This window comes from Rhinolophus sinicus, linkage group LG04, assembly GCF_036562045.2.
Source record: "Rhinolophus sinicus isolate RSC01 linkage group LG04, ASM3656204v1, whole genome shotgun sequence".
NCBI classification, from domain to species: Eukaryota; Metazoa; Chordata; class Mammalia; order Chiroptera; family Rhinolophidae; genus Rhinolophus; species Rhinolophus sinicus.
The window spans coordinates 83,740,376-83,762,708 of record NC_133754.1 but is presented as its reverse complement, the minus strand read 5'-3'; the positions used below and the strand labels follow the sequence as shown (position 1 = coordinate 83,762,708).

The 22,333-nt window shown below is 39.4% G+C and overlaps 1 protein-coding gene across 1 annotated transcript in view; it reads right to left on the bottom strand.

The window, feature by feature from the left end:
- Window positions 1–611: 611 nt before the first annotated feature.
- The window catches only part of LOC109456924 (uncharacterized), a 69,590-nt gene continuing 47,868 nt past the window's right edge, over window positions 612–22,333 (bottom strand). The window contains exon 10 of the mRNA XM_074329897.1: window positions 612–1,188. Within this exon, the coding sequence (XP_074185998.1) occupies window positions 612–1,188 (577 nt within the window). The remainder of the gene's footprint in view (window positions 1,189–22,333) is intronic.

Here is a 22,333-nt window from a genome sequence, read left to right as displayed (position 1 = left end):
CAGGTTGACTAAGAAATAAGGGATCAACGCAGGACTTCCCTTTCTGACACAGAGTGTTTTGTGCAGTCTGAATCCACACCAATATGGCAAGTATTGCTCTGCAAATAAAGGATTTCTCATGATTTTGAATAACTTGGCTGCGATGAATAATTTGTAAAAAGTATTTGGCATTCATCAAGAGACTTCATCTTCTGATTTCCTGTTCTAGTGTTTATTCTTTCAACAAGTTTTCTTCTGCACACCAAGCCTGGTACTTGGCTGAATGTTTGTTCAAAGTGATTAAAGACCTAGGGGTTCTCCCATATGAAGTATGTTCATTTTACCAATAATTATAAGTGAAGAATTATGGGTTACCCTCTGCACACATCATACAGTGTCTTTAAAGTTTAGAGCTGTTGCTGAAAACATCTGTGTGAAATCTCCCATGTGACCGAAGATTAGGCCAACGACTAAAGGCTTTGATGTATAGATACCATACACATGGATCCACTCATAGAAAATGCTTTTCTGGACTGAGGAATATGATGGAAAGATCATCCATACTGCTTACGTGTATAATGCCACATCATCTCAGAAGAGAATATTTACTGAAGGCATTCATGATTTTCTCTTTAGTGTTGGGTTTCCTCATGTCGTTTAAGGGAAGAACGATGACTGAAGGCTTTCCCACATAGCTGACATGTGTATGGCTGCTCTCCAGTGTGGGTTCTCTCATGTCGTCTAAGATTAGCATATTGACTGAAGGCATTTCCACACTGGTGACATTCGTATGGTTTCCTTCTAGTGTGTATTCTGTTATGCCGTGTAAGTTCAGAACTTTGACTGAAAGCCTTCCCACATACAAGACATACATGTGGTTTCTCTCCCGTGTGGATTCTCTTGTGCTGGCTAAGGCCAGAGCTTTGACTAAAAGCTTTCCCACATTGATGACATTCATAACGTTTCTCTCCAGCATGGATTTTCTCATGTTGTTTAAGGTAAAGACATTGACTGAAGACTTTACCACACAGATGACATTCATATGGTTTCTCTCCAGTGTGGATTTGATTGTGATTTCTAAGGTCAGAGCTTTGCAGAAAGCCATTGCCACATAGATGACATTTAAATGGTTTCTCTCCGGTGTGAGTCGTCTTGTGCTGTCTAAGGCTAACGCAATTACCGAAGGCTCTCCAACATAGATGACAGTCACATAATTTACGCCCAGTGTGCATTTCATTATGTCCACTAAGGGATGAATCTGTACTAAGTGGTTTTCCACAATGTTGACTCATAGTAGGCTTCTTTCCCATGTGAATTAACAGATGTTGAGTCAGTGCAGATGTATGAGTAAATTCATCTCCCAAATCAATATGTTCAATGGGATCCTCTGGAGGGCAACATTTCTGCTTTGTGGAAGGAGATCAAAAGTGGTTAACGGTTTGCTCACATACATCCATACATTCATATCTCGACATATAAATCCTAGAATATCAGTCAGTAATAGGCTCCTATGAAAACATTTCCAATGTTAGTTATATACACATGTGATGCTACTCCCCTGCAGGCACAAGTATTTTCTCTTTCATAGTAGCCCAACTACAGAGTATCAGACTAATTTTGAAGACTTTAGTATGTTTCAACGACCAAGTAATGAGTAAATTTTACGATATTATCTTTTTTAAAAAAGATCTCAGGTGATTGTTTTGGCTCCTGTGAATGTCTTTACTAATTTCAAAGTATCCAAAATTTTTGTTTGGAAAGGACTTAATCCCAACTTAATTACATAATTACACTCAGGAGATTGTGCTCCATTACTGTCTTATCTCATTGCCAGGTATTTAATTTGGATGACTAGTGTTCACACCCATGAAACTTACTATTGGCTTGGTGAGGGGTATGCCCTTCTTGGCCATCTGTTGCATTAATATTATTTCTTGTTTTTTAAGGTGACTTCTCACGCCTAAAGTGATTGAAAAAGTATAAATTGTTAGAATGGCATTAGAAGAATGAAAACGTAGAATAGCACAAAGAGCCCTACGAGTATGTTTTAAAATCTGGCACTTAGATAGGGAAAGCTTATCAAATGAAATATTTTAGGTAGTAGAAAAACTTTACAGGGTATTGCCAAATAGGAAAAATATCGGGGCTGAAATATTGAAAATGTAAATTGGTGAAGAGATATTGGGTCAGCATATGGTGGAAAAACCTTTCAATGGGATGATCAGGAGACAGAACACTATGTGAGAGTTTAACTGCAGTAAGTACACAAATATCCTTTTCCTAAAAGGGAAAGAAAATGGCAGGAGGACACATGACTTGTGATTGACATATGCAAAGAATGATAACAGCATGAAGGATTTTGCCATAGTGTCCTCACATTTTAGAATATATCATGCCCTTCACAATATCTTCACTTGGGATTTCTAAGGATGTACTCAGTCACTGACCAAGCACCTCCTCATATTGAAGCACTGACCCCTGCCTCTTACCTGGACTCTGGTCTTGCAGAAATACAGTTGCTTCACTCCACAGCTCTTTTCCTTGCTCCAACTGGAAAATCACATCTGACTTGCAGATCTGATACCCTGGTTGTGGAAGAAAGGAATGTGTAATTTGAGTTCTGTTCAATTAACCTTTGCTATTACCAAATCCAGGGTAGATTACTGAGGAGGAATAAAGAGATGATTGAAGGTCGGCCCAGTCATCAATACCTTCAACAGAGAACATTGAAGGTCCTTCATCAGACCAGGAGGAAATTTAGACCTGTGGCAAAAACAGTGAGGACTGCTAGATGCAGATGCCCAGGAGTGAGTTAAAAGATGCAATGCAGAATACTCAGATTTTGTTTTTTGTTGGGAAAGATTGATGTCTCCACTGTGGGTTGAATATTGTTTTCAAACAAAATCCACACAACACAAGCTCCAAAAGCATAATAAAAATTATCTTATTTTTACTACTCTTGTCTTAAGCCTCCAAGTAATGACTGAAACAGAAAAAGTATTTTAAAATATTTCATCAATTATTTATGGATTAATATCCCATTAATTTCACCATTCTGTTCTGCATGTTGGAGACTGAATAACAAGAAAGATATTAAATATTCATCAAGATTACATTCTAGTATGATGATGAAAATAAAATGTAAAGAAATATCTTTTAAATAACTATGAAGATTATGAAAAAATCAGGGTGGCGACTTCAGTGGGATAGTGTAATCTGTTCTATATACCTGCTCAATGAGTGAACGAATGAATACATACATACATACATACATACATACATACTTACATACGTACATACACACATACATAGACACATACATGTTTTAAAACTCACCTACAGAGACCAAATGATCGATAGTTTCCAGCATCACATCTCTGAACAGTTTTCTCTGGAATGTGTCCAGCAGGGCCCACTCTTCCTGGGTGAAGTCTATTGCTATATCCTTGAAGGTCACCGATTCCTAAAACGTCATGGACATTCCAGGTTAAACAGATCAATGTCTGCCCATGTTTAGCATAGGAGAGTTGAGATGACAGCACTGAGGAAATGATGGGGTGCTGGGTATATAGAAAGATCAATCTGTGTTTGGGGTTCCACTCAGTTCACTGTCAGTACTGACCTGATATCAGCCTTTCAGATATATTCAGAGAAACATACACACTCTGATTTCATAATTTATTATAAAGAAATATCACATGAAGTGTGGTATAACACAACTAGAAGTTTTTCAGTAGCCTTAAAGTTAGTATTTCCAGACAAGTGATTATAAATATTCACTTGAAAATTCATAACAAAAGAAACACTATAGATTCGTCAGAAGACACACAATAATCACGATGTGATACTTTTAAAACATGGCCATTGGCTTAGATTATTTCCCTAGGTGCAACTCTGATTCCTCATCTATGAACTGGTTTAACATTTTGTTGTGAGTGTTGGAAAATCCAATGTACTAATGTATGAAGGGTTTCCCATCTAGCAAAGCTGCATTAAATATAAGACATTACTCTATAAATCATTAAAATGTCAGAGAACCTTAAATGAATCTCCAGCATTCCTCAGAACTCAACAAGATCTACACAAAACTTGATACCAGTAGGCGTTGTCTGTCTTAATGCTACAGGACTCAGGTGTTTGTAACAAACTCCCAGGTCAGAAGGTTCATTTTTTCTCAAGATTGCTTTGGCTATTTGGTTTTTGTTTGTTTGTTTGTTTGTTTGTTTTTGGTTCCATACAAATCTGCTGATCTTTTTTGTTCTATTTCTTTAAAAAATGCCTTTGGTATTAAGATGGGGATTGCATTAAATCTGTATATTGCTTTGGGTAATATGGCCATTTTAACTATGTTGATTCTTCCAATCCATGAGCATGGAATATCTTTTCATTTCTTTGGGTCTTCTTCAATTTCTTTTTAAAATGTCTTACAGTTTTCAGCATATAGGTCTTTCACATCCTTGGTGAAGTTTATTCCTAGGTATTTTATTCTTTTTGTTGCAATTGCAAAAGGAATTTTTTTTTTAATTTCTTTTTCTGAGATTTCATTGTTAGTGTATAGGAATGGGTAGTGAACACAAAATGTGAGATATAGATAATCTATTACGAATTGTACACCTGAAATCTATAATTGTCACCAATAAACTTTAATAAAAATAAAAAAAGAAGGTTCAGCAGCACAGGCCAGGGCCCTCTGACAGGGCTGTACTGAAGGACAGTGCTAGCCTGACCTTGCCTGTCAGGAGGATGACGCCTCCCATTCCCAATTGTCTCTGGGACCTCAAACCAGTTATCTCTGTTTCTCTTGTAGCTTTTCCTTGTCTCCACGCTAAAGGATAAAAGAAGCCTCATTATTGGTTTTGGTTTATCTAGTTTTTCAAATATTTACACAGGACCCTACTTTTACCCTACTGTATTCCTTCACCTTTATGTGCAGCACAGCTAAGAAAATACTACTCCCTACACTTTCCTTTCCTAAGAGGTAATAAGTGTGATTGGGGGCAAGATAGATAATGATAATTTTGGTTATATATTTTAGAAATTTTCAAAAGTGCAAATATATTCTAACAATTGTAAGAGATTTATAATTGGGGACAATGACATTTCATTCCTCCTTCTTACTAAACCTCTCTCCTGTTCCTTTCCACACTGAACCCTCATGCAGGTCTTGTAATAGTAGGTTCTTTGTGCTCACGTGCTAAATCTGCTGCCTCCCTGATGGGCAGTGATGCCCTGCTCCTCGCTCAGCTGTATCATAAGCAATCACCATCATCCTAAACCCATTAAACCCACAAATAGTTAGTGTGTCATTTATGGGTCAATGAGACCATGGCTGGATGAGAGAGAAAACTCTTGTCTTTTCTGTAAATCAGTAAGGTTAATGGAGGCTATCATAAATCTGTGCAGCTTTAGGAAGGAGATTAGTTATTGATGAGTTCCTGACCCATAACTGTCCCAGAGTTCTGCACAAACTTAATTGGAGCTCAGATGCCTGAACACCACCTGATTGCACTTAAAACATCCATGCCGATAGGAAAAAATTTGCCCATTTAAAAGCTCTAGGGGTGTCATTTCAGTAGAAAGACATATTCCCCACTCACCGGTGGCTGCATTGTTAATAACTCAGTTGCCAGCTGTCTTTCTCTGGTTTTCAGTCACAGGCAGTCCAAGCACTAACCAGGCAAAGCTGGGGACAGAGAAAGAAGCCATGAGACTCCAGTCTTGTGCACAATTTTCAGTCCCACCTGTCATGAAGCCCCAAAGTTCCCCTGGCTCTGTCCTCCCCCCACACCAAACTGAAACAAGTGGTATACCCTAAAAATAATATGCAGAAGTCTCTCCCCTCCCAGGGTCAAATGCCAGAAGGACGTAGCTGTGATTGCTAATAAAGAAGGTCAAAATACAGATATCTCACAAATAAGAACATGATAAGTATTGTGTTTCCTATGTGAACGAGCCTGTAGCATCTACAATTATTTAATTGCCTTCCTGATTTCCAAGCATAACAATCTCTGACTCATGCCACATGTAGATTTTGGTTTCCACCTACACATAAATACTGTGGAATTTCTCAGGTTTCATTACTCTTGCCTTGTGCACTAGCTGTGGTTCTCCATCATCCAAGGAGCCCTGTGGACTCTTTCACCCTTCCTGCTCTCAAGTCCTCGTCGACTTGGATAGCAAGCAACTAAAGAATCTATTTTATGATGGGAGTTAATCAATTAAATGACTTACTCCATCTAGAGGGGTTAATGTCAGTGTGGTCCTTAAAATCTCCTGCATCAGAAAGTAGCAGGAGTACATATGTGAGTCACAATGTTACTGTCATGTACTACCTCAATCCTCTAGGTCAAGGATGCCCAGAGAACACACTCATAGAATGACTGAGGGTTAGGAGGAAATCTGGTGGTTCCGTATGATACCTTAGTCAAGTGGTAGCTGAAATTTTCCAAATCCTGTTTTATATTAATCCTTATTAGCCACAACATTCCCTTTTCACTGTATATACATACATGTATTTATGTCCATGCAGATACGGGTATGTACATATGTGTCTGTGAGACACAAAGCATTTGCAAACTATAATTTCTTCCCTAATATATCAATAATAATTAAATGTATTGCATGGACAAATAATGAAAATGTATCATACAGAGATAATTAGTTCCCCGATTTGTACCTGAGGTCTGGGGTGGGGGAATTAAATTCGTATTAAATATGACTGTATGTACAGATTTATATATATCTGCTTATTTAATTTCTACAGTAACCAGGCTAATTGTAGTTTATTTACCAATTTAACAGATGACATAAACAGAGATTACACAGCTAGAAAATGGAACAGATGTCATTTAATTTTGCTCAGTCTGTGTCTTATGCTCAAATTCTTTAGGGTAACACAGCACAGCTAGCGTTTATTTGGAATAGTTCCTCTAACATAAATAATCAGAAGAAGCACCCTGTTACTAAAACGTCTTTTCTTCTTACATTTTCACAAAATTACTCCTACTCAGGTTTTCTACCACATGGGAACCTCCAGTGTATCGACCCCACTTCCCAAACGTCATAATCTTTCTTCATTTTATTGTTCAGTTCAATCTACACTCCCTCCTTTCAACACACATTTACCAAGACCAGCATGTTTTCTTATCCCTTGGACTATTTGTCACATACGTTCGTTAAGACCCCAATAGCAGCTGAAAGTACATGACTGAGATGTTGATCTCAGTCTCAACACGTAATCAGTACTCCAAGTGTCTTTCAGTGATATGTGAATATCATACTATGTTCTGCTAAAAAAAAAAAGAAATTGGCGGCCGGCCCGGTGGCTCAGGCAGTTAGAGCTCCATGCTCCTAACTCCAAAGGCTGCCGGTTCGATTCCCACATGGGCCAGTGGGCTCTCAACCACAAGGTTTCCGGTTCAACTCCCACCAAGGGATGGTGGGCTGCAACCCTGCAACTAGATTGAAGGACAACTACTTGGTGCCCTGGAGAAACACACTATTCCCAAATATTCCCCAATAAAAAAAAAAGTTTAAAAAAATTATTCCAATATTAGTTACTCTGACTTAAATGACAAAAAATTATTTTCTCATTATTCTCTAGGCTTGGAAGCCTGGGCTCAGATATAAACAGGGTTGGGTTTTTTTCTGAGACCCCACTCCTTGGCTTGTACTTGGCCATCTTACTCCTGTGTCTTCACATGGCCTTCCCTGTATATGTTTGTGTCCTGATTTCCTCTTATAAGGACACCAGTCATATTGGATTATGGCCCTCCCTAATTACCTCTTTTTTAATTAATTATCTTTCTAGTGACCTTATCTCAGAATAAAGTTCCATGCTGATGTACTAGGGTAAGGATTACAACATATGAATTTGGAGGGCCCACAATTCAGCCCATAACACAGATGAATTATATAATATAACAAAGTAACTCAGTTTACCACTACAATATCTGCAAATATTCCTGCATTCATACCTAGTGGTTACCCCTTTTCTCCTAGTCAATTCAATAGTCAAGCTATTCCTGGCTAAGTCCAATGTCTACAGTTGAATTCCTTTCTCTCCATTTTTGTTGGGAACTATGTTGATTTGAATTAAATCTCTTTTAAGAGAAACTACTCTATATATTCACAATCAATCCCTTCATTATGTCTTTTCTATCTTGAAACAGAAATCTCTTCTGAAGATATTTTCCCTGAAGTTTCTGTTCTCCTTCACAATCAAACTAAAAGGTCAGTTATCAGTTTCAATCAGATATAAAACAGAAACCCCACATTAATGCAGGATCTGCTAATTTCATGAATGTATCCAGTACCCAGGAAAATTCACAATGCCCAAGGACATGCAATTGATACAGTTTAGTGATTGAATTATCCAGAGCATATGGGAGTATCGAAAATGGGAAGGAAGAACTAGGAAAGTTCATCAGGAATTGGCCATGGGATTATGTTTTGTTTTGACTTTACGGTAAATTCAGATTAAAATGAAACGTTATTATTTACCCTTAGTTTTCTTCTGTACAAAGATAGGAATATGTAAATCTCTGGATATTTGATATCCAGAGAACACTTTAAACGCATGCAACAGGAGGGGCCTATGAGTAGAAAGCAAGATTAGACCCAGGCATCCCTGTGCTCTGTTTCCCTATACGTAGAAGGCGTGGAAGGAGGTCACTGAGTGGGTGACATCTGGTTGAAAAGATCAGGCCCTCAGGAGCTGGTCTTCCTTAGATTATGGAAAATCCCAAACATGTCCCCCATACTCTTCATAATCCATGTATAGCTATATAGCCATTATTTTGAAAAAGGGACATTTTCTGCTACTATGGACACGTGTTTACCTCCAAAGTAAGACCATGAATCTATGTTGTTTATGGAGAATTAACCTCTGTGATAATGACTTGACATAAAAATCATTGCAATAAACTACTAATAAGGATAAAATATAAAATAGGTAGGAGTGAAAAGTAATCGAAGATTGGTATTCAAAGGACTCTTTGCCATTGATCAGAATTATCCAATAATTTTAGGAATGAATTGATTACAAATTACTGAAAATATTAATTAAACAGCCTTTAAAGCTGAGTAATAAGAATGAAAGTGGGATGTTAAGGGAAAAAAATGAAAGTAAGAGATTTTAAGATAAGAGAAATAAGAAGAATAACTTGGCAAAGCTCCAAACTTTCTAGAGTAAAATGAAATTATTTAAGAGAAGAAACCATACTAGGAAACAAAGAAGGAAACAGGCACTGCTCAAATGTTACATCTATGAATGACAAGCTTCAAGAGACGGGGAAAAAAATTTTAAAGGGTAAAAATTATGAAAGATTAGAGAGAAAATGAATGCTATGAATGACAAGTCCATAACCTACAAAACCCATGTTGCTTCTATAACAAAGGAAATGATATGAAATAATTATATTATTTAATTCAATAAAGAAATAACACAAAATATGAAACAGAATTTTAGATTTAGTGAGGATCTATTAAATGTTTGTAAGAATATATATAAAACAATAAAAATTAACAAAGCTCCCCACCCAACCTCGTAGAGTCTGTAATTCAGAGGTGAAAAATAATTTGAAGATCATCATACAAATGAAAGCATAATATGGGATGAGATTCACCCAACAAAATGGGGTATTGAAGAATGCTTACAAAGCCTTCAGGGAAAACAGCTGTGACCCTTTACCTTATAATCCAGTAAACCCTTTCTCAAATTTTATCACAACAAGAGAGACTTAGAGAAGACATATATATATATAAACAATAATTTGAAGACTCACATAGAAACTGTGCCAGGAACGTAAAAGGACACATATTATGAGAAGGAAGTCAAACCAAACCTATTTTATGATAGACTCCTGTGTGGAATCACTGGAAACTACCTCAGGAAATGGAATTAAATTTATTTTAAAATCATAGCTACACGAACAATCTTTTGAAGAACTAACCAAACTAGTTTAATGGTTCTAGACTATTCATTAATTCAGGCAAAAAATATTCTGACTGGCTTCTCCCTAAAGTGGGAAGAGGGACTTACGTCTTTGGCAACTTTAGGGTGAGTGATTGTACATAGGTCCTTCCCCCTGCAGATCTCTTAAAGAGCCAAGTGCAAGGAAGTACTTGCTTCCTCAATATCATCTTCATGTTTCCGGGGCTTGGCTAACCTTTAAGAGGCAGACTTTTAATTTTCCTGCCGTCCCAGAGCCATTTGGACATAGCTGCTTCGTTCTGACACGCAGTTTTAAGGACCTTCATCCATCCACATCAAAACTATGTTTTCTAACAGATCTGTCCATAAAAATAACTGATATCCATTCACCTGACCTTTCCTTTCCTTTCAATTCAGAACTACAGTCTGCAAAAGTGATATTATTAAGTAAGGTCTCTCAAATTTCCACACTAATGATGGCTAGGCACTCTTCCAGGTGTTAAGGATAGAGCAGTTGACAAAACTGAGATAGCTTTGCCTTCTTGCCTCTTACTGTTTATCAAGGCACAGATAGGAAAGGAAAGACAAATCATGGAGTACAAGAAAAGAGCCTTATATATGAAATATGAAATCCAAACCAATTGACATGAAATTAATACTGAAAATGGAAAAATATGTTGTCTCAAACAGGATTTCAAATCAAAGCTCAACTTTTTGTGACTTTCAACATCCAATATATCCAAAGCAATTCAGGAACAGTGAAATTAGAATTAAGTTTACAGTTAGTCTAGAATTTTATGTATGAAAGCACCATAACCTGAAACAGAAAATCTATTTGTAAAGTGCATAATGAACCCTGCATATGAATGGTCTGTGCACCAAGGATGCAGGAAAATCTTATTAAAAAAAATAGGCAACAGTCTTATAAACAATGAACTGAAACCAGAAAATAATGACAACCGTAGAAGACACAATCTGTCAACTAAAAATTAATGGGTAAAAATGGTCTTTTAATAATGTTGGCACACATTTTTAAGTACATTATGAAAAATAGCATTTTAATATACAGTTATCTTACATTTAAGTACAAATGGAACAAAGCTAAAACAATATTCACAGGAAATTATTTGCCTTAAATATATATCAATTTGTAAATAATTAAAATAAATATAAGCACCTATCTCAAGATATTTAAGAAATAAAATGAAGAAAATCACTTAGTGAAACACATAAAGGGAAATTAATTCAGAGAAGCAGAAAATGAAGTATTTACAATCACAAAAACATAATAAAAAGCATAACCTCCATATCAAAATGCCAATAACTTTCCAAGATGAAGAAAACGATCTCTGTCTGCATTGTAAGAAATAGTCACTGCCAGATACATGCGATTACAGAACACTGGGGATTTGAATAGTGCTACTGAGGATATGAGGTTTAGCTATTTAATTTCATTACCCGAAGTTTTATAGTCACATGTGTCCGGCAGTTACTGTATGGAACGGTACAGATCTAGGATCTTAGGTTAAGCAGTTAAAATTACAAATAGTTTCAAGACAAAAATGGAAAAGAAACAGAAATCCTCAAATATTAAAAATGACAGTTGTGAAATAAACGTTGACACAATAAAATATAAAGATTACCAGAACTGCTTTGCTATGACAAATGTCTAAAAGAGATAGAATTTATATAACTTGAAGCGAATGAGGCCAGCTCACATCTCACTGTGTAGAGAACTCACCAGAACCCCAAACTAGAGGAGATGGTGAAGCCAAATGGATTCTAAGGCTGGTTTCACAGGAAGAAGCCAATGCTTCTTCCAATGTCCTGAACCCTTCAATTTCTTCTTCTAGGGGCAAATGCATCCATCCTGGGTTTGACTTCCTTTACCCTGGAAGACAGTTTGTAAATCTAATCAGGGCTACATTCCAAGGACACACCCTGATTGTATAGACACTAATTAAACTAAACAGAGCTTCAGTCTGTGGGACACACCCTGTTCAATTTGATTGGATTTGCAGATTAATGGAAAGTCATGCCAATTTGCAACACAAAGAGGCTAGGACATTGTGAAGGGATATTAAGAAGATCCATTCAATCCTTTATTCACTTACAGGTATTTCACTTACATGCATTCTATGTACAGGAAACATTCAATGTCTTGGATATAAAACAGGGCGGCAGACACAATGGGATTCTATGGACATGGAGCTAGAATTCCCTGTAGGAAATGTGGACTTAAAAATAAAATGAAAGATGAAGAAATCTGAAAATACAAATAATGTTGGGACAAATAAGACATATTAGTGGGATGGAGAATTTGAGTGTAAAGAGAACTGGCCACATAATAATACTTTCAAAAACATGTTAAGAATTTATTAACTATCCGTAAAAAATGAGAAGATGATTTTATATTTTATTTCTTGGTTAGTGGGGAAATCTCAATGTTACATAGTAAAATATAGTACATAATTTTACTTCCATGTCATTCACAGTTAATTTATACATTTGAAAGAAATTCTTATGGTTGTGGGGATAGGTAGTTCTGGCTTAAAATTCCTGGATCCCAAGAGGAAATCGTTAAACCAGGGGATATACTAGTAAGTATTGCATTGTATGAGAGGACACACTTCTCCAAAAATGCCTGGCAGTTCTGTTAGGTTAGGCATGTCAATTCCTTCTCCCACACTCATTAAAGAGCGTTTCAAACCTTTGACATTAGCATCCATTCTTCAGAGAGTCCTCTTTTCTCTCACATTCGTCAGATGGTTTATAAATGAAATACATCACAAATGAAATACATAATTTTGGATGTAGATACTTTCAACCATGAGATTTCGCATATTTCTGCACTCTTATTCATTGTTTATGCCATCTCCCTCATTATAGAAAAGGAATTACTTTTAATCTCAGCCAAGTTATTTATTTCTACATTTGAGTTTGGTTCCTATTCTCTCCTACATATCATGAATTTTATGTTATATTTTAACATGTATACACTTTATCTTAAAGTTCTTCCTCTCAATCTGATCCATCGTCTTAACATGTATTCGTCTTAGGGCATAACCCAACCTGAAACTGGAATTTAAAAATTTTAATCCCTTTGTACTTCCTTTATTTCCAGTTTCCAGTTGCTGCCCTCTCACTTCCTTTGTTTAACATTCAAGTTGAGGGTACAGTCTATTCATCAACATTTCTCTGTATCCCACACCAATCTGATGTTTTGTCCCCATTAATTCATGACATTATTCTGGCTGACGATGATAATGTTCTAAGCAACACCAAAAAATCTCATGAGATTTATATTACCTTGAACCTCAGCTGAATTAGAGTCCTTCTGCTTTGAGCCCTATTTTCCCTGGAATCTATTTATGGTTGTCACAGTTTTGATTCCCAAACAGCAGACAAGATTTGGTGGAAATTTATTAGTGAGTTATGTGCAATCATGAAATTTTCTAAGTCTTCTAGGGATCCCAGGAACCACTCTGTAGGTCATGCCCTTTCTGCTGTTAAGAGAACATTAAGGGTGACACCCTCCTATGGCCGAGGACCACCTGATCCTCTGCAAATATTTTAAGTGACATTAGAGATGTGAACTCCAGGGGTCTGAGTGGAAAAGATGCAGGAGGGATGTGGGCAGTGGGGACTGAGATAGTGATGGTGACTTGACTGTCCATCCTAGGCTGGGCCTGACTCTGCCAGGTGTAGACATGGAATCCTGCTTTGTATGTACGAGGCCAAACTCTTGAAATCCGGTGTGTGTCCCTGTTGCCGGCAGGCCCCTGACCAGGCTCCCACTCCCTCTGCTCCACAGGCCTGTACTCTGTGGGTTCGCACACAATTTTCCAAGTTGTTCCAGATCCTCCCCAGGCTGTTTGTTTTTTTCTTTTCTTTTCTTGTTCATTTTTGCCTTATGTAACATATTTCATGTGCAAACCTAGGGCTCTAGCCCCAATCTACTCCATAAGGCCTGATAGAGTGACCTCATCATTCACTTAGGGTATTCTGTACTCTAACTTTATTATTTATTATTATTTTCAATATTAATATTAGTAGAATTGATATCATCATTATCAGTGACCACTGTTTTAATTCATAATTTTTCTAGTGCATTTCTTATCATGAATTATTTTTGTTGATTTCATACAGTATTAAATAGTTTCCCTTTTATGAAGTGGGTCAGATTTCCTGGAGGTGATGATGGAAGAGTCCCCAACAGACATATTGTCACACACTCATTCTCATGTCTCCACAATACGAGTCGGAGTCTGTTCTTCAGAGGATCCTCCCGAAATATTGCAAGTCCCTCCCTAGAGCTATTGACAGGTCTGTGATGATAGGGGAGCCCTGAAGAGGGTTTCTTTTGCCAGCCAGATCCTCTAGTAAATTGTCTATCTGTTTCGGATGATTTCTTTGACAAAATGGCATCATTCAGTGGAAGTAGTGGACTTGCCTCATCTTCTTTCCTCTTCTCCCCCTTCTCCATTTCATCTGGGCTAACAATTTGTTGTCATGCATGTAGGTGGAGAGTTCCAGTCATCACTGTTTAACAACCCTCTATCCCTTTCAAAACTTCAATACATATGATGTTTCTTAGTTAAAACCACAGGCTAGAGATAAACTGATAAGCAAAAGGTGGTGTAAACATGCAATGGAATGTTATTCAGCCTTAAAAAGGAAGAAAACTTTGACACATGCTACAACCTGGAAGAACCCGGAGGACCTAAAGCTAAGTGTAATAAGCCAGTCACAAAAAGACAAATAATGTATGGTTCCACTTATGTGAGGTACCTAGAGTAGCCATCTTTATTGAGACAGTGTCCCCACACGTGGCATGGCTGAGTGTGGATTACGGATTGCAGAGAGGCAGACTGCAGTTTGCAAGTGAGGTTGGTTGACAGAGACAAGTGGATGGTAGGTTGCGGATCGTGTGGCTTCTGCCTCCTATGCCGCCAGTGAGACAATAATGGTATGACTCCCCGACCTATTTCTCCATGGGTGTTCCTTTTCGGCCTCACCATATCCTGCATTCCTATCTGGGGAGTGGGACCAGAGACCCCGCATGACATCCCGCATGACATCCCAGAACTGGGGAATCACAGCTCCTGCCTTCCTGTGTGGCCCCCTGTGGGGACAGTGTCCCAGAAACCAGTTTCCAGGCTCTCAGCCTCATGTGGAAAGGTGCTGGCTCTGTTATTAGATGGCCATCAGCTGTAATCAGATGGCCATCAGCTGTGGCTGGGTCACCATCAGCTGTTACTGGTTAGACATTAGCCACAAATATAACTGTTGTGGCTATGCTAGGGGGTTGGTTGGTTGGTTGGTTGGTTGGTTAACAGAGAAGCGGAAGGCAGATTGTGGATTGTGTGACTCCTGCTTCCTGTGTCTCCAACCCAGCCGCAGCGAGAATATAGTGGTATGACCCACCCCCATCCGTGGTTCCGTGGGTGTTCCTTTTTGGCCTCACCACATCCTGCGTTCCTGTGCGGGGAGCGGGAGCTGAGTCCCTGCATTACACCTCCCCTAATGGAATGGAAACACCAGGCTGGCAGAAAGTGACCAATTCTGTAACCTGCCAACAACCCCAGGCTCAGAAGCAGAATTGCCTAAGTCCTGATCTGAAAGAGATAGGAAAGAATGAAAGAAAGAAAGGACAGCATGGAAGTAGTGCTGAAAAAGTACTGTAGCCTTGATGTTAAGTACAGGCGGAGCTTCAGAGGGTGGAGAGCAACGTGATCTCTCTGTGTGTGACCTTCTTTTAAGGAAACCCATCACCCTGAATGACACACATATGCTCCTAACTGAACTACTATTAGGAGCTGTCCTTTAATGACAGATGGTTTTCCAGATGTATTTTCATGTCCTATCACTATTTCCTCATCACTATTTCATGTGTTATTTTGGAACAAATAACATATATAAATAGAAATCTATTTATTTTCAAATAAAATGCAGAAAAGAAGAGTTTTCTACATTAAATTTGATAGTTCCCTGATATCACTCAGCCAGTTTGACAGAAAGCAGGAGTGCAATGTGAATTAGAGCTGCCCATAAATCCATGTTTCTAATGTATGCTGCTAAATAAGATATTAATATTGTCTAGCAGAGTTTTTATGACTCATCATAAACTTTAAAAGTTATTTTTCATAAATGTTGATTTTTCATAATATCTCAGGTAAGATATTAAGCATTTCACAAATATCATCTCTTGAAGAGGAACCCTATAAAGTTGGTATTTTATTTAAAGATATCACAAAGTCATTAGTGAGGTTAAATATTTACCAAATGTACACCAAAAAACATTAAAAGAAGAACAATGGATATTAAACATTCGTAGCAAAAATTAAACTAAAAATAGAATATTCACAAATTTGTATGTAGCTAAAAATTTTACAGTGTAAGATACAGTGTAAATAGAACCACAGAAATTGAGAAATTGCTAAATCCATACATTTGAATGGGAGATTTAGTTAACAAAGCGCTTTGCAATAATTATGTCTATAATATAATATGCACTAAATATAAAAATATATGCAACCAAGTAAACACAAATTGAACCTTTATCCTAAATGTAAAGACAATTTATTCTGCTTCAGCACACCCATGGATCTATCAACTCTGACTGGATAGTTGGCCAGAGAGAAACTTTCAGCTAATTGCAAAGATTAAATCCCATAGGCCAGAGATGTTCACAACAGTAAAATCAAAATGAAACTAAACGATAACCAGGTAGTGCAAACAATATTAAATAATATGAATTGAAAACAATGTGGTTACAATATATTCAAAGGAGCATTGCCAATTAGAGTCACAAACACAATGAAAAATGAAAGTCACCAAACCATGGGGTAGGGACACAAGTGTTATCTCAAGGAAATGTGTAACTTTAAAAACATTTATTTGAAAACACAGGGCTTGAAAAGAATGAACCAAAGTTATAGACTGAATTGTATCCCCCACGTGCAAATTCGAGTGTGGAAGCACTCACGTTGAATACAGCATAATATGACTTTATTAGGAGATAAGGCAATTAAAGCAGGGATTAAGTTACAGTGAAGCCGTTGAGGATGGCCCTAATCCAATCTGACTGGTACCCTTAGAAGAAGAAGCAACAAGAAAATGCCATGTGAGGGCACAGAAAGAAAGCAGCCATTGGCAAGCCAAGCAAAGAGCCCTCAGTAGAAACCAAACCTACTAACACTTGATCTTGGAACTTCTAGACTCTAGAATTGTAAAAAAGTAAATTTCTGTTGTTTAAGCTACCCACTGAGTGGTGTTTTGTTATGGCTGCCCTAGAAACCTAACACACTGATTTAGCAACTTTATAAACAAAGAGAAATGAGTAGAAAACTGGAATAAATTGACACCATAAATTGTTACAAATTAATTAAATGTATTAATAAAATTAATAAAAATTAATTAAGTTAATAGAAATAAGGGTAAAATATTAAAGACTGGCAAGATGCTTTTTATTTGATAGGTAAGTCAGGACATGGTACATCGTCATAAAGTGGAACTTATTCCAAAAATGAAACGGTGATTCAACACTGGAAATCTTTTTACTTTTTATACAATAATTTGATGTTTAAAAATCATTCAAAATCTTTAAAAAGCATGCCAAATGATAGAAAGAGTCTTTTTAATCAAAATTTCGGTAACCATACTCAGCAGTAAACAGCAGAAGCATTTCCACTACATAAGTCTGACAAACACCAGGGCCCCCAACCCCTCCTCAATTTTACCCTCTCTCTCCCTGACTCTGTCTCTTTGGTTCTCTCTTTATCTTTTTTTTCCCTCTTCATCCACCTCACCTCATAATCACAAAAACAGAATGAAGATGCCGGCTGCCCAGGAAGAGCATTTTCCAGTGGGACATTGGGAATGTAAACACAGCCTGACACGCACATCCAATGGGATGGGATTTGGGACACAGGGTGTCACAGAAACTCCCTAGGTGAAATTCCCCTGCACGGAGGTCCTGGCATCCCTAAGGCAGTGATGTGAAGGGAAGGCTTAAAGATGGCAGGGCCAAGGCTCCAGATGTCCCAATGATGGAGAGAGGGTCTCAGGAGAGGACAGGGTCGGAGTGCCAGGGCCAGGACCAGGGTGCAGAGACACTGTGCTACCTACAGGGGGAGAGAAGGTCCAGAATCCCCTTCCCCAATGGGGACTGGACCTGGTGTGTGGTGTAGAGGGAACAACACTCTGTGGAAAGAAAAAGGCAGAAAGCCTAGTGTGGAAAGCAGCTCGGACAGAGTTTAAACTCCAATAATGACCATGATGAGAAAAATATAGAATTTTAATAGCAATATTATAATTAAACTATGTAGGTGGAAATTAGATTGGAAAACCCCCTAAGTGGTAATGGCCCAGTAAGATGCCTCCTGAGTTAGTTGGAATCAGTGTCCTAGGATAGCACCATGGCCTGTGTTGCATGGTGGCAAAGAGAGGCAGCAGGAGGGAAGAATCAAAGTCCTGAAGAACCTGTGTGGTCAGGGCCAGTGCTGTGCAAATTACATTAGCTAAGTTCTAGTGGCCACAGGTGTGCGGACTCATTCGTCCCTGTCCTGCCTACCATAAGACACTCCACAGTTTCAGCATTTCATCCAGACGGCTAGTTGGGCCGGTTTCAAACAGGTGAGCAGAACCCCACAGCCATGCTGGAGACACCCCCTGGGGCTCAGGAGCCCCGATTGTATGGAACACACTGTTTCTGCTCTGCTTCAGCCCACACAGCCAGGCTGCCCACCTGCCATCTGTTTCTGCTACCTACTAAACCTTGAAACTCTAACTTCCCACATCTCCTCCCAGGGTTCAGTTCAGGCTGAGTCTATTGATGTCTGTGCCCAGAATTGACTTCAATAACTTTGTATTGGACAGGTGTATCACAGGTATATTGCCCTTTAGTTACAGGCTTGAATGTTTCATTTCTAGAATCATGAGTGCACTTCTAGATTTTTCCACATGCTCAGAAATGGAGACGATACCCACCTCAAATCTTCCAAGCAAGGCTGCGAGAGTCCCTGCTCCAGATGACACATGGAAACACCAGAAGAAGATCAACCAGGAATAAAAGACCATGTGTTCTATCATCTCCCTGGGACTGGCTGTGTCTATGTGTGTCTGTAGGTCAAACCTCCAAATCATTGTCATGAAATCAGACACCCTTTAAGAATGCAGATACAACACTGAGTGACAACCACCACCACCATTATCCATGACAAGAAGGACAATAATCATCAAAATCATGATGGAGAGTAAGCATGATCAAAATGATAATCATAATGACATAAACACTGAGAAGCGTAGTAGTGATAGTCATTACTACCTCAAGAGATGTCCATTAATGTACAGATTCCCCTAAGTGTGCAAAAATGCAGCCTTCTGGATATTCTTGGGGATGTTGAAGTCAATGTCCCAGGGTTGTACCAGGAAATGTTTCCCTGAGGGTAGGAGGATGGAGCTGTTCTGTGCTCTTTCTGAGCAAATCCTCTCTACAGAGCTCTAGGATTTGTCTTCACACTAGTCAGAGCTTTCCCACCCTTAGAGATACCTCAAGCATGTGACTGAGGTCATATCTTTGACTCACATCTCCAGTGGCTTACAAACATGGCGGCGTGTTATGATCACCTGGAGAGCTCAGAGGAGCCTGATGCCCAGACTCCAGGAACACACAGTACTTTGTGTCTCTTGGAGGGAGAATCAGGAATCCTCATGTCTCTGAAAAGACACCTCTGAATCCACTGTGGACCGAAGAGAGACTAGGCCAATATACAAAGCTCATTTCAACCCACGTAAGATTCGTGGGCATATCGCCAATATGTATATATTGACTCAGTCCAGCTGGGTGCGCCTCAGGTTCTGAATTTCTAATGAGCCAGCGGCCCTACCAAACTCCCCTGTACTCTCTGTTAAGTAAGCTTTGAGGAATAACCATTGTTTTGAAAATGATTGGAAACGCCCACAAATGAAAACCATGCACACAACTGGTCAGATTTAGCAAATTTTTATTAATAAGAAAAGGAAATTATAAAACACAACTCCAATATGACATTTTATAACCAAAATGTACAAAGCCATGGAAAGACTGCCTGTTCTGATTTCCACCGAAATATCTCCACAGAAATAAACAGTCTCATCTCCGGACAGGCACTGCTGAAAGCAGATCACACAGGTGGGCCCTTACCCACTTGCCCCATAGTCAGACAATTGCACACCAAATACAGTCATTATGTAGCTTCTTATTGGCCTTCTAAAAGCTACTGCAAATTGACTTAGTATCCTATACGATGGATTAAAAAAAAAAAAAAAAAAAAAGAACTTTACATGCCAGTTCAGTAAATCCAAACTTCAGTTTACTTAAAAAGTACTATTTGAAAGATAAAGTCCACTGACATCAGTAAAAAGTGCAGTGTTTGCTCATGTGTGTCCCCAAGCATAATCTGCAGTTGCCCCACTGGTACACCCACCACAGACGGGGAATTGCTGGTTCATCAGAAACAGCCTACTCCTAGTAAATTTCTCTCACCAGGTAAACAGTCACCTCCAGGTCACCTCAGGCTGGAGGACAAGTCTTTGTCGTCTTGGGCTGATTCACTGACCATCACTCTCTTCAGAGGAAGAGGAAACCTGAAGGTCATCGTAGAGGACACTCCAGGGGACACGGGTCCAATGACCCTCTGATTTCTCTGAGACGGGAGGGCTCTGACCAGGAGAACGTGACTTCTGAGCAGGAGGGAAGGAGGGAGCTGTCATGAACCTGGAGCTCCACTGGCCTCGGCCTAATCTCGTGAAGACCATTCTGAGGGACTGGCCTGGAACCTGATCAGTTGGTGGCGGCTGGGGCATGAGGCAGGCCTGGACAGTCTTCAGGAGAGAGCTGTTGCGTGGTGGCTGGAAGTCAATGCTGTGCTCTTGGGCAGGTGTCATCACGGTCACCTGAGGTGCCACTGCCGGTCTAGGTCTAGCTGGAGGATGGAGAGTCTGGAAAGCCCTCAGATCTGATCTCTCTGTGCTCTTCTGGGGTGTGTCCAAGGTGCCGATTCTGGGTATCTTTCGGGGGCTGTGGCACATCTCAATGGGGATCTGGGCAGCTCTCTTTCTTGGTGCCTTGACGCTGCGTTTGGAGTCGTGGCCCCAACTTTGTGCCTCTCCATACCCGATGGTATGTGATTTCACTTCAGGAAATCTGGCCTGTGGCTGGGAGATGAGGGCATGGCCCAGGCCATGAGTCTTGGAGGCAGCCTGTGGATCACCAAGGGGGACCAAGTGGGGCCTGTTCTCTCTCTGCTGGATAATGTGGTGAGGATCCTGGAGAAAGTGTTTGCGTGCTAGGTGAGGCATGCCACTGAGAGGCACTCCCTGTCCTGTATACAGTCCTGGGCATGGCAAGATGCTCCGTTCAGGTTTTTTGGTGGGAGACGCCATGGAGGTCATGTCAGGTTTCCTGGTAGGTGGAGAGCTACTTGTGAGATCGGCATCCAGGACACCTTTCCTCTTTGTCGTGTGGACGGGCATCGGCCTGTTTGGATGCTGTGGGAGGACAGAACACAGAGATCACATGTTAGAATTTTCTCACCATCACATACACATTAGAGAGAAACAAAGAAAAAAATCTTCAACCATAAAACAAATTCTGAACAGTAAAAGATATCCCAGCTATCAATTTCAAGATGATAAGGTGCTTAGCACAAAAGAAGTTACGAAATCCCCTGGATATCTTTTTTAATGTCAGATAGAACAAAACAAAACAAAAACAGAAATGTTCTTACAAAAAGCCGCCTATTAATGAAGAGGAATCAAAACCTTTCTTATACTCTTTTGAGGAATGGATTCAAATCATGTAATTTGGAAAGCAGTTTCACAACTAATTTGAATGGGCAATTTGGAAGTAGGGTTCCTATTAGACTCCTATTTTCCCCTATAGGACTCTACATTTGGAAGCATCAAACAGGATCCCATCCAGACCCTCCATCGGCACATTGGGGGCACACATGCCCATATCATGGAAAATCAAAGACTCCTGGGGAAAATCGCAGCTGAAAACCACAGTAACAGAAACCACGTCGGCAAGAATAGAAGTTTTAGAATTCCCTCATGCAGAAAATCACTGAAGTAAGTCCCGGTTACCCCAAAGAGGAAAAAAGACTGGAAATGGGGGACACTCACCCTCACATAGTCACAGGATTCTGTTGATTCCTTCCAATTGTGCTGGGGCCTCCCTTGGCGACTCGTGGGAAATCTCTGGAGTCCAGCCTGTCCCTGCTGTTGCTCTCGCCTGCAGAAGAAAACGTGAATTGGAAGTCACTACATTTCCCATCCCCAATGCAGACAAACCTTCTAGCACCCCAGCGCTTTCCCACTTTTGCTGTGATAGCAATAGGGAGTGAGGCCCTTTGCCTTTGCCAAACTGGCCTTTCC